Genomic DNA, 11,800 nt, shown 5'->3' with positions numbered 1-11,800 from the left:
ACTTGGCAATATAAAGGAATAAACCCAAACCTCCCATTATACCACTGAGCATTGTGTATTGGGGGCTACTGACTTGCTGCTCTCTTCTCTCTGTCTGTGAGATTTTCCCTATCAGCTCTCTTTTCCCACCCTCAATACAGAAAGAAATTCATGCGCTAAGGATGATGGCAGCAGCTTTGACAGTGGCAACTACACAATTACCCAAGAGTTCATCGATCTTCCCTGCTTTCTACCAAAACTTGCTTGAACCTCTTGAGAGATTGTCTTTTCAGCAAGAAGCAAACAGGTCCCAGATTTCAGGTTGCAGTCTCACTCCTGGAACTGTGAGCACTGGTTGTCCTGTGGAAAAATCAGGTTAAAGAAAAAGCTGCAAAATGGTTCTTTTCTTTCACCGTGCTACTTTCCTAATGCCATAATATGTGACATTAGCCACAATATAAACTAATTCAGGATACTATTTCTCACATCTCTGTTCCTTCTGATTTTTTTGGAAAATTATTTCTTTAAACTAGGCACCCTTCTCTTGAAATCTCATCTATGGTTTCTTTTTTTTCTTCTTCCTAGAGGAACCAGCAAAATACTATTTGGTAGAACAGTGGTAGGAATGCAACCTGCTAATCAAAAGGATTCAAATGGATCTACGCACTGCCAAGCTCTCTCCTTCCCACCCAGCAGAGGGGGAAAAAAAGAAAAAGAAAAAAGAGATAGAGCAAAGGCACAGAGCTTCTCTCTTTCAGCAATCTCACAAATGCAAAACCTTCCACTCCAGTGACTCCTCATTAACTTACGAAATCTGACAGTCTAATTATCGTAGCTGCTTCACGCTTAGAATAAATAAATACTAAAGTGGGTATTTAAAGAAATTGAGCAATGAAATTCAGTCATCTAGACAGTCAATAAAGAGAGACTTTATTTTAAATTTTTATATTCTTATGTATTTATATCTTTTTAGGAAAGATAATGAGATAGTTGTCTTTCAGGCTAATTGAGTTCCTAGGCTCATGGTTGCTTGCTGTCACAATCTCAAACTTAGCTTTAACTTTTGTGCCTTAGAAAGCTGATCACTACATCCCCATTTTTCTACTGATAACTGGGTGAAGGCAGAAGTGAACCTGAGGATAGGGTTTCCAGTCCCGACGTCTCACAGTAAACAAGACAACTAAATCTTCTCAGATCTGCATTTAAGAATGTTACAGGGAAAGTGGAAGTTAAAAAGCCTCAGATATAACTTGCAGTTAGACAAAATACAGAAAAACATCTGCTAACCTCTAATGCAATAGCATCTGCCTCCGTGAAGGATATTAACAGCACTCTCCCCCAAGAGCAGTTCATCACCCAGAACAATAAGACCTTTATAGAAATTCTCTGGCCTGAGATCAATGGGAGTCAGAGCATTTGATCCATGTCTGCATGACTTTGTCTCCACAAGTCATGTGGGCCAAACTTTGTGCCAGTTGTGCTTTTGCAAGAGCATGAGCGAGCTGGGAAGTAAGCAAAGGAAGCAGTCCTTTTTTTCCTGTCTTAGCCTTCAAACTGTGCTGCGAAACAGGGCCCAGCACCTGCCAGTGTGATGTCTGCTCCAGGCCAGTGATGGGGAGAACTTAAGCAGGGCAACATCCCCAGAGGCTATGCCCTTGGCATGTATCTGCGGTGATGTGGCAATGGCTCTTTCCAAGGTGGTGGCTTAACGACAGAATACAAAACCTCAGTATCCTGCCAGTATTTACACAAGCAGACCTTCCATAGGTCTGGTGATCAGGCCAGGAGAAGTGAGGGGCGTTTTTCCTGAATTAAATAAAGATTTGCTTTATCACCTCACACAAAAGCTTGCTTCTGGTTCAGGAGTGACAGCTGATTTGCTGCTCAACACCAACTTTAGTTTATTCTCTTATTAAGACACATAATAAACCAGATTAGCGCACCCGGTGGGAACTTCACTTTCTAAGTACCTGTATCTGCTTTGCAGTGAAGGATATCCATTTGCTGTATACAGAGATGGCAAAGAACAGAAGTAAAAAACCGTAAGTGTCCATATAAATCTTTTAGCTCGGTAGGAGAACCCAGGGAAAACAGCCAATCCAAACAAGATATCCATGAAAGCCAGCTCTTCTTTATACATGCCCTGTGATAACATCTACCAGCGCTGGCTAATCCCAACACTAATGGGATTTTTGGTAAGCAATAGCTTGCAGCCTTAAACCTCCTCATTGCTTACACTTGCTTTGCACTAGTTTAGATGCAACAGGCATTAAAATGATGGTGCTCTGTCATCATCAAGCCTCCCTCCTCCCTTGTCCCTGAAAAGCTGAATAGTGGGCCGTTTTAGGAAAAACGGTAGAGTGTCATTGCCATCTGGCACGCTGGTTTTGGATTGCTAGGGGCAGCCAACAATCAGAGACCAGCCATAACCAAAAGAACAAGTCCCTCCTAGTCAAAGCAGGATCACATCCACACAACACACAACCCTCCTCACGGAGCACAAATTGGATGGACTTGATGACTAAATGCTATGCTGATGATATGCCCAGGGTTGAAAGTCTCCTGAACTGTGAGAAAGGTCTATACTGAGCCTGCACAATGGTCCAGGGGATAGGATCTGAGATGCCGGCTCAGAAGCCCCTGGCCCATGTGCCTGGGTTGTTTGGCTGGAGCTCTTCTTGCACTATGTTTTCTTGGGAGCGTGCTGGTGCTAACCCCAAATGCCACTGCTCACCCTCCTTGCTTGCGAGCCTGTTCTAAAGCATTCAAGGGCAAAAGAGAGGAGAAATGAACCAAATCTATAACTAAGAAAATAAGCTGCCATCGTTACTGTGTCTGACCTGTCTGACAGCAGAGTGAGACATCTTCTCAGAAGGTCCTTTGCACTTCCCGACTGACACAGAGTTGAGAACACGGCTCACGCTTTCTTGATTCAAGGATCTCATCTTTCTTCCAGGAGAGATTAATTGGACAGAAAACATTCTGCTTTAGCAGGTGGCAAAGGGTTAGACCAAAGTTTTATCAGAGCTGCAGTAATGCAAGACTGCACTGCAAAAAGATAATTGTCTCAGGATGGGCTTAGGTCACAAAAATGACAGCAAATGCTCCAGTTTTACGAAAGGTCGTAACTACCACCCCTTAAGCTACTAGCCACAGTGGAAGGAAGCTGAAGAATCCCTTGCTCCTCTACTCTGTGGCTATACCCAGAGGTGCTGGTGGCCTGTGTAAAATTAAGGCCACCAAGATGATGAGTGGGGTTTGAACATGGGCCTTAGCAGCCCCTTCCAGTACTAGAGGCACAGGAGTGAGCAGCTGTGAACCAGCCCCACTCAGGAGACAGATTCTTCCTCTTTTAGAGCATGGGCTATTTTTTTCTAGCACTTTGCATCCAACATAAGCAACAACAACTGCTCTGCAGGAGCTGACCACCAAGAAGCAAAGAGCCCCATGCTCCCTCTACCCCTTCCCAGGGGCAGCCATCAGCCTCTAACCACCAGCATCCCCTTAGTAATCAGAAACATGCTATTTGGAGGGGTGTCTTTTTAATTTTTTCCCAGGAATTAACCTTTGAAAAACATCCTCTAGCTTCCAGCTTGTCATAGCAACTTATAAAAAGGAAGTTACGGATAAAGTTATTTCATAAAAATAGGAAAAAAGCTCTTATGGGAACCTTTTCTTTGTGTTGTTTCCCTCTTACTCTCTCAAACACCTTGGGATCAACCCCGCCTCCTTTCACCTTTCATCTCCAGCTCATTCTTTGCTGTTCTGCTTTAACTTTCTCCTTCAGAGGATGGGGACTAATAGCCAGCATCCTCTAGAATAAAGTGGGAACAGAATATATTTAAAATCTGCACTGTGTGATCATACCACAGAGAATTTTAAAATGAAGCAGTTAAATTCCAAAATAGTGTGATGCCAAAGTGACACAAGAGATCAAATGTCTTACATGATTCTGGCAATAGGGATGGCTACGTGGGGGATTATTCAAAATTGCCTAATTTTTACAGGCTTAATAAGTCACTCATTAATATGGTCTTGCATGTAGTTGTTTCAGCCCTGTGGACTTTGATTCTTTTCCCCACACATTGGTTGCTATGATAACGCTGTACAGGTTCCTGTCCACAAGGTATTCTCAATGCAATATGGGGGATAATAACTACGGGATGTTGTGTAAACCCAGGTGAAATGCATCTGTCCCCTCTCTGGGGAGACTGACGCGTTTTGCCAATCTATTTTCTCATTCCTTCTATTTCTCCTCACTCTCTCCCTTTCTCTCACACTGTCTGTCTCTGTACCTGTTTTTTTCCACTCTCTCTCTCTCTCTCGGCACTGACACTTTCATCTTCTCCCTTGGGGATTGGAGATGTCACTGCGGGAAGTGCTTGTCCGCCTCTCCGGCAGCAGCAGAGCCCTGTGGCTTTGACAAACCTCATTTAATTGGGAGGAAGCCAGGAGGGTTTGAAAGAACTGAAACATCCACGAAACTCCTTTTATCAGGCATAATTTAAACTCTGCATGGAAAAAACCCTATATGTATAAAGAAAAGTCAACTTCCCTCCTGCTGTGCATGCTCCCCTCCTACCCCCCCAGCACAGGCAGGCTCCTGCGAGATTCCATCTTTTCATTTTTCTAAAAGTGTCAAAGTAGATTTGTGCTCTGTGGCTGGGTGAACAGAAAAGGAATGCAGATGTCTCTCACTCTTGCACACACACACAGAGAGCACCTTCTGAAGGGCAGCATTTTGGGAGAGACGCTAGCTGGCTGCTTCTTCACATGGGATGTGTTGCAGGAGCGTAAAACTAGGTTTTCGAATAGGTTTACAAGGAGTCCAAGAAGGCTTCTTAATTGCTCTCCTTTAAAAAAACCTCACCAAACTAACTAGTGTAGTAGGTGCCCAGGAGGTGACAGTGAATGTGAGTGCTCTCTGGCTTGTTGCCTGATAGGAGGGAGCTTTGCCTAGTAAGGAACAGGACCTGTAGCTTGAGAGACCCTTTATTTATTGCCTGCTCAGGGCAGGAGAGGTAGGTCTGTGTGTATGCAGCTGTGTGCTTAAGAGAAGGGAGCAAGGGAAGAAGAAAATAAACCAGGTAAAACTGAGGGAGAATTGGTGCAACAGGGTATGAGAACAGCTGTTGTCTGTGAACATCAAAAGCGCGCAGGAGGAGCAGTCCAGGGGAGTTTGGGCTAGCACATCATGCTGAGCAGCTGGGAATTGAGGGCATCAGGAAGGAAGAGCATGTCAGTTACACTGAATACATAGTGTGAGCCGGCCCGAGGCAAAACTCTGGGCCTCTGGGGTTGCAGAATGGGGGAGAAAAGACCTGTCACAGCATATACACCTCCACTTTGCAAATGTACCATGGTGGCAGCTCATCCAGGTCCCCTTCTAGTATTAACGCTGTGGTCAAGTGGAAGAAAACAGAAAAACAAGGTGTCAGATTTGCAATGGGAAGGAAACTTCGCAGCACATCGGAGAGGGAAGGGAGGGCAGTCAGAAAAGAGACATCTGGGTGAATAGGAGAAACTTTGAAAATACAGAAGAAACTCATAATAAATAGCATGTGAAGTAGCTCTTCCGTGGTGAGATAAAGTCGAGAGTTAACTTACGAGCAGGAACCTGATAGAGCTGAGGAGGCAGAGGGCTGAAGAAGCCATCAAGAAGTGCATCTTGCGCAGAGATCAGGACTTTAGGGAAAGCTGTAAGCATCCTGGAGGCCAAATCCTCTGCTGCGGGCACTCTGCTCAGTCTAGGAAAAGAGGAGAAAAAATGGCATAGGAGATGAGCATAAGCCAAAAGGCTGGAACCAGAACTTGATCCAGCCCTTCTCAGAGCTTGAGGCAGAAATAGTGCAGGGATGCAGGGGAGCTGGATAAACCTGCCCCAGCCTATATAGCTTTCCAGGACATTTGCTTCTCCATGTGAGTTTGATTGTGTTGGAGCATATGCATCCAGGATTTCATCTCAAGCTCATATTTTTAGAGGAACTTTAAAATAAATTGTTGCAAAAGAAGGCTGCAAGTAAAAGGGAAAATGCTGCTGGGGAGACTATGTTTTACACATTGTACCTGGAATATTAGAGGTTGGTCTTACCAGTTTACGGTTACAATGCAAGTGCACAAAATAATCAGACTGGCCCATTGAGCAGACCAGAGGTCGAAACTAATAAACTAAAGAAAATACCATTTCTGCTAGTACCAGTATTACAAATGGTTGTAAAAAACGTTGGGAATTCACAGAGATGAACCTGTTTCTCAGGACTGCAAGATGAGCGCTTAAAATAGATGTAATGCACACAAGCTTCATGCCCAGCAAATACCAATGCCAAGTGGCTGCTTTCTAGAGGAGCACACAGCTGGGAATGAGGAAGTAGGAGAAAGAAAACAAACCAACAAGGAAACAAATAAAAATAATCATTTAGTTTTACAGCTTTTACTTTGTTTGTTTATTCTGATCGTGTTTCAGCATCAGGAGGCCCATCAGAGCACGGCCTGTAGTGCTTCCCCCTCGACTCCCACCAGTGCTTCCTCTCCAAGTGACATCAGGCACCAGGATCACCCTGCTCCTGCACTGCTCCTTCCTACACAGGACATTTGACATGCTGATATTTTTCTTTTGAGGAGACAAAATATATTAAAAAAAAAAAAAGGGAAAACCAAACCAGAGAGAGATCCTGAGAAATAGATCTGTAAAGGGCATCTGGCCCCACTGTGGTTAGGTAACTGCTGAAGTCTCATCTCCAGCAAAACGGTTCAAACCCCTGCTGCCTTGGGAAGCAGGGTCAGGACAGGGAGCCAAAGCATCCTGCCTGAGGCTGCTTGCTCGAGCTGCACCACAGGCTGGCCCCGCCACGGCAGGGTCTTGCTGGAGACTCTGCCCCCTCGGTTCCTGCTGCTGCAGACTCCCACACTGGGCAGTGGCATGGTTCAGCGCTTCCCACCATGGCTCAGGCTCCCTGGCGGTGGCTGAGCTCTGCACAGAGCTCCCCTTTGATTTCTTAATTGGCCATGGAGAGTCATGGCTGAGCAGTCTGTATGAAGGAGCTCTTTCGTTCTCAAGACCTGAGCATGCCAAGGCAGCCGTTTGGCCATACCAGCATAAGGACACTGTAACACAGAGTTGGGGCTGGCCCACACGCAGTGCAGAGCTCTGCCACAGTGTGGGGCTGTCATGGGGCCTGTCAAGGGATTATGGCCAAAAGGCTGAAGTGCAGTACAGCAGAGTTGCAAGGAATATAGTTATTTCTTTGTTCAGGCTGCGAGATAATTTGTTCTGTTCCAGGATCTGTGTTATCAGCCTTTGCTTTGTGTGCTTCTGAAAATGTGCATGACAATGGCTGGCATTTCAGCAACCTGTGCTTTGCTGAAAACTTCAGCGTGTTTGTTCAGCTATGCAGAACAGCACCTGGGAAACGCACCTCTGAAGGGCAGCACACTTCCCTCTGAGCAGGACTGGTTCCCAAGCACTGAGCTGAGCAGGTAATAAACAGCAGCAATGAAAAATGTAGTTATGATGTCCTCAGAGAATATTTGATTCTTGTCCTGTGCATGAACACAAACCCGAGCACAATTCCTGTCTATTCTTTTCCTACATATCTATGAAGTCTGTTGTGTGTCTCAAAATCAGTATCGGGGGGATTTGTTTTTAAGGACTCTCTGAGCTAGGTTAAGGCACTTTGCCTGATTATAAATTTATTTCACTGATATATAGATATACATTATGTATGTGTGTGTATATGTGTGTACATATACATATATTTGAAAAACACCCCCTTCTCAGCACACCAGGGAGTGATCAGGAGGTGTTGGTGTGCCTGGTCAAGATGAGGTATGTAATCATGGCTCTAGTCTCATAGATTTTGGCCACTGAAGAATGTGATTTTTCTCTCCTGACTAATCACAAGATTACTTAATTGTTTCAGAAAAATATTGTCCTAGCACATCTTCCTTAACACTGCTGAGCAACATTTCTACAGCCTGCTTCCAGAGATGAAAATTGGGATAGCACAAAATCTGTCTTCAGTCTAGGTAAGAGGGCATGGGAAAGTCGACTTTCTGAATTCAGCTGTGCCCCGCAAAAAGCTACTCATAATGTCATTGAATCACTGCTTATCTGAGAATAATCACTACCCCTCTGAGAATAATAAACCCACTACCTGCCTGCCTCTACTGCGATCTCTCAAAATCAGTTGCTTTACTGACATTAGACCTGCTTTTCCCGAGCTTGCCAAAAGAGCTCATTTCAAGTTAAATTATTGCATGAAGAAACAAATACACCCAGAGGTGATTTTGACGTTGCCACTATAGGTAGCTTACCTATCACAGATGACTCGGAGTCTCTGAGGTCTCCTGGAAACAACCAGGTCTAGGAAGCATAATATGCAATCATAGGATTAAATGAAAATCAAGCAAAAACCCATTCTTTGAGCCCTTAAAAACCCATGTGTTCACAATTTCAAAAGGCCCTAAAGAATCTGTCATCTTAGTATATATAAATATACATTATTCCTGTAGGACGTGAGTACCAGCATCGATGTTAATAAGGCAGTTCTAGTTCTGTAACACTTTGCTTTCATACATCTGTGCATATAGGCCTTGGGCCTCCTTCTGTTACAGAGCAAGTCTTGGCTTTGACTTCAGTAAAAGCAGTATCAGTCCCTAAAGCCTCCACACGGAGGAAGCGGAACGCGGTGCCAGGCCTGAATCCCCAGCAGTTGTCTGGGCTTACCCAGGGGCTGCTGAGCTTCCTGTATTGACCTGTGGGCACCAGGGGCTTTTCTGCATGGGTCTGACAGAAAGACTGGGGACAGAGCAAGGGCTCTTGGGTGCCACCATCTTGTTTCGCTGGTGCTGTCAACCTCTCACTAAGTTTGTTCTTTATCAAGTTAACCATCTTCATGTAGGCTATGAGGGCTGCTCCAAAAGTAACGCCTGCTATTTTATTATGTTGGCCCGTGACGACATCAGAGGCGGATGTTGGTGCTGTGGCAGTAGAGGTTGAACCTTCCCGCCAACATCCCGTTGAATTTTGTTGCCGTGCGACAGACGGCAGCAGAGGGGCGCTCTGACAACCTGGCGCCTGACATGGCAGTGCCTGTGAAACAAAGGGGTGTCACTGAATTCCTCCACGCGGAAAAAACTGCACCATTGCCACTCATCGAGGCTGCTGAACGCTTACAGAGACCAGACAGTGGGTGTCAGCACAGTGAGGGGGTGGGTGCCACGTTCCAGCAGTGGTGACAGTGACGGTGGGTCCCCTCTGCTGGTACAGATTGTTATGAGCGTGGCACAGGGGCTGTTGTTCATCGTTGGTGACAATGCACAGCCAGTGGTGGGGACTCTGTTCAAAACAGTTTTGTAGCTGAGAATTTGCTCTGTCAAATAGTGTTACTGGGCTCTTTGCATCTGTTGTAGCTTCCATGGAAATACGTGGTAAATGGGGGCAGTACTTTTGGAGTGACCTACGTACTTAGTGATTCAAACATCTCTACCAGACTGGAACATTGCAGAATTTGCAGTTTTGGGAAGGCTGTGTTGTTGTTGCCATTTTTCAAGGACACATTTCTAAATATTGTGAAAAATGTAGAGGAATACATTCCTTGAATGTTTCCTTACAAAGCATGTATTTTCTCAAGCTTAGCTATCAATGAATGGCTTAAGCTTGGAAGATTTCCCCTTAGAGCTGATCAACAGAAATATTTACCTCATTAGAAAGCCTGTAATTTCTATCCACCTACATTTTCCTGAGCACCATTTCTGACAGCAGAGATGAGCAGTGCTCTAGCCATGGAAAGGAGAGGAGGAAGGATGGTGTAGGCCTCTCTTCCAGCCCGGTCTGGACAAGCATTCCCCACAGCAGGAGACCACCAGGAGACAAGTGCCACTGCTCTGCTACCAGCAGACTTGGAGCTCAGCTGGGGCTTATGCTGCACTGTCCTCCCTTCGTGCATGGAAGCACCAGCCACATCATTCAGAGACAGAATCTGCCAGCTACAGACAAAGCAGGTGTCCCCTCTGCCTTCGTCCAGAGGCTCAGTACCTCAGTGTCTGACTTGAAAATTTGAAAAACTGCAAATGACTGAACCTTCAGCACTTAACCTTTCCAGCAGCAATCTTTCACTGCTAAGCCAGACAAGCAGGTTGTAAAACCTGTCTATCACAGGGTAAGTAACAGCTCACAACTGAAGTGTTCTACACCCAAATACTAAGGTAATTGCTAAAGCAGTAAATGGCCGAGCACTGGAATTATCACTAATATATAGAACTTACATATTAGTATCTTGGATAGCCCCTTCATAAATCAGTCACTGAGACTAACTCTGCAGAACATTCCTCTTGATCACTAATAACATTTTCTCTGGATCCTCTTTCCTTCATTTTGCTCCCTTGACTGTAGTAAAAGTTGAGAAATAAATTGTCCGTTTTGAGTAAAGATGTAAAGTTTCCAGGCAGAATAGAAGAAAAATAATTTTAAAAATGGTTTAGAAAGGCATAAGATTATTTTGTATGAGGTAGAAATTTTTACCTCTTCACAGAGCTAGCCAAAACCTTTCAGATGTTGTAACTTTCTGCCAGAAAATTTTGATTTGTGAGAGGGAAACATTCCATTACAATATATCGGTTTCCTTTAATATTTAATAAAAATGGCAAGACTACTTAAATATTGTACTTTAACTCTACTGAAATCTTTTAACATTAATATTCTTTAATGAGTTTAACATAAAATTTTTAAAATTCACGTTCAGTTGGTAACAGCAAGGCAAAATGTTTCAATAATATCTAAGTGAAATGTCACTTTGTTTTTGTGAAGTGCCTTTTCAGGATTAACATTACAAAAAGGAAATAGGATTTTTCTTTACATTACAGACCGAAATACCAGCTTGCTTGCTGGGAACTGGGAGAAATATCTGAATTATGATCTTCACTGTCTTGAGCAAGCCTCTTGACTTAAATTTATCATTTATATAATATGGAGATTAATAATTATCTACAAGGGGTAATGTAAGAGCCAGTGAGCCAACTACTGCTGTCCCTGTCCAAACAAATCTCTCAGTGGAGAATTCTGCCTGAGCGAGGACTGCCAAACTTGCCACTTTCAGTACACAGAGCTTTGATTGTAAATGGATGATATGGGTAAGAAAACAGTGTGTCTCTGCTCAAGGATTTAATGCAGTTAACTAATCCACTTTAAATCAGTTCAGATTAATCTCCTGACTGACCCCATGTAGACAAATCCTTAGAGAATGCTGCGGACCCATTGTGTCGAGCTGGGTGAGAACAGAGGAGTAAATATTTTCCCTACTGTAAGATTAAGGCCAATCTAAAATGGTAAAACAGCTACCCCTTAAAGGTAAGAGATAAAGAATATTTAGATATCATTCCCAAAAGTGGATGAACTACTGATTTAATTATCTTACAGTGATGATAGAGACATACAATGATGGGATTGTGTAGGGCTGATTGGCTTTTTTAACAATACCAGTAGATCTGAAAGGTAGTGCTTGAGTTTGTTATGTTCTATCGGTATGCAAGGCAGCATGTGCTAATGTGGAAATACTTTCCGGGATGAAAACCCAGGTGGAAGTGGCTAATGAACTGATAATGAGGCAAGCAAGACAGAGGACAAAAGTTAAACTTTCCTAATTGATGAAGAGAGATAAAGGGGATGCCAAGCACTGTTGGATGAAGGCGCTGGTGTTGCAGGCCCACAGAGAAAATTTCTTTCATTAGCAAAATCTCCGTGGCTGCAAGACAGAAGCAGAACTCTGTCTGTGTGGCAGGCTGGAAACTGCAGCCCGTGTCCAGCTCCAGACAGATAGGAGGT

General features: G+C 44.1%; 1 protein-coding gene across 1 annotated transcript in view; it reads right to left on the bottom strand.

The window, feature by feature from the left end:
- Window positions 1-229: 229 nt before the first annotated feature.
- LOC104501851 (cyclin-dependent kinase 15-like) overlaps window positions 230-11,800 on the bottom strand; it is a gene marked incomplete at its 5' end in the record, with an annotated part of 32,013 nt that continues 20,442 nt past the window's right edge. The window contains 3 exon segments of the mRNA XM_010145732.1: window positions 230-339; window positions 5,587-5,726; window positions 8,293-8,341. Of these exon segments, the coding sequence (XP_010144034.1) occupies window positions 230-339; window positions 5,587-5,726; window positions 8,293-8,341 (299 nt within the window).

The sequence above is a fragment of the Buceros rhinoceros genome, unplaced genomic scaffold (assembly GCF_000710305.1).
Source record: "Buceros rhinoceros silvestris isolate BGI_N320 unplaced genomic scaffold, ASM71030v1 scaffold10181, whole genome shotgun sequence".
NCBI classification, from domain to species: domain Eukaryota; kingdom Metazoa; phylum Chordata; class Aves; order Bucerotiformes; family Bucerotidae; genus Buceros; species Buceros rhinoceros.
This window is presented reverse-complemented; position numbering and strand designations above follow the sequence as displayed.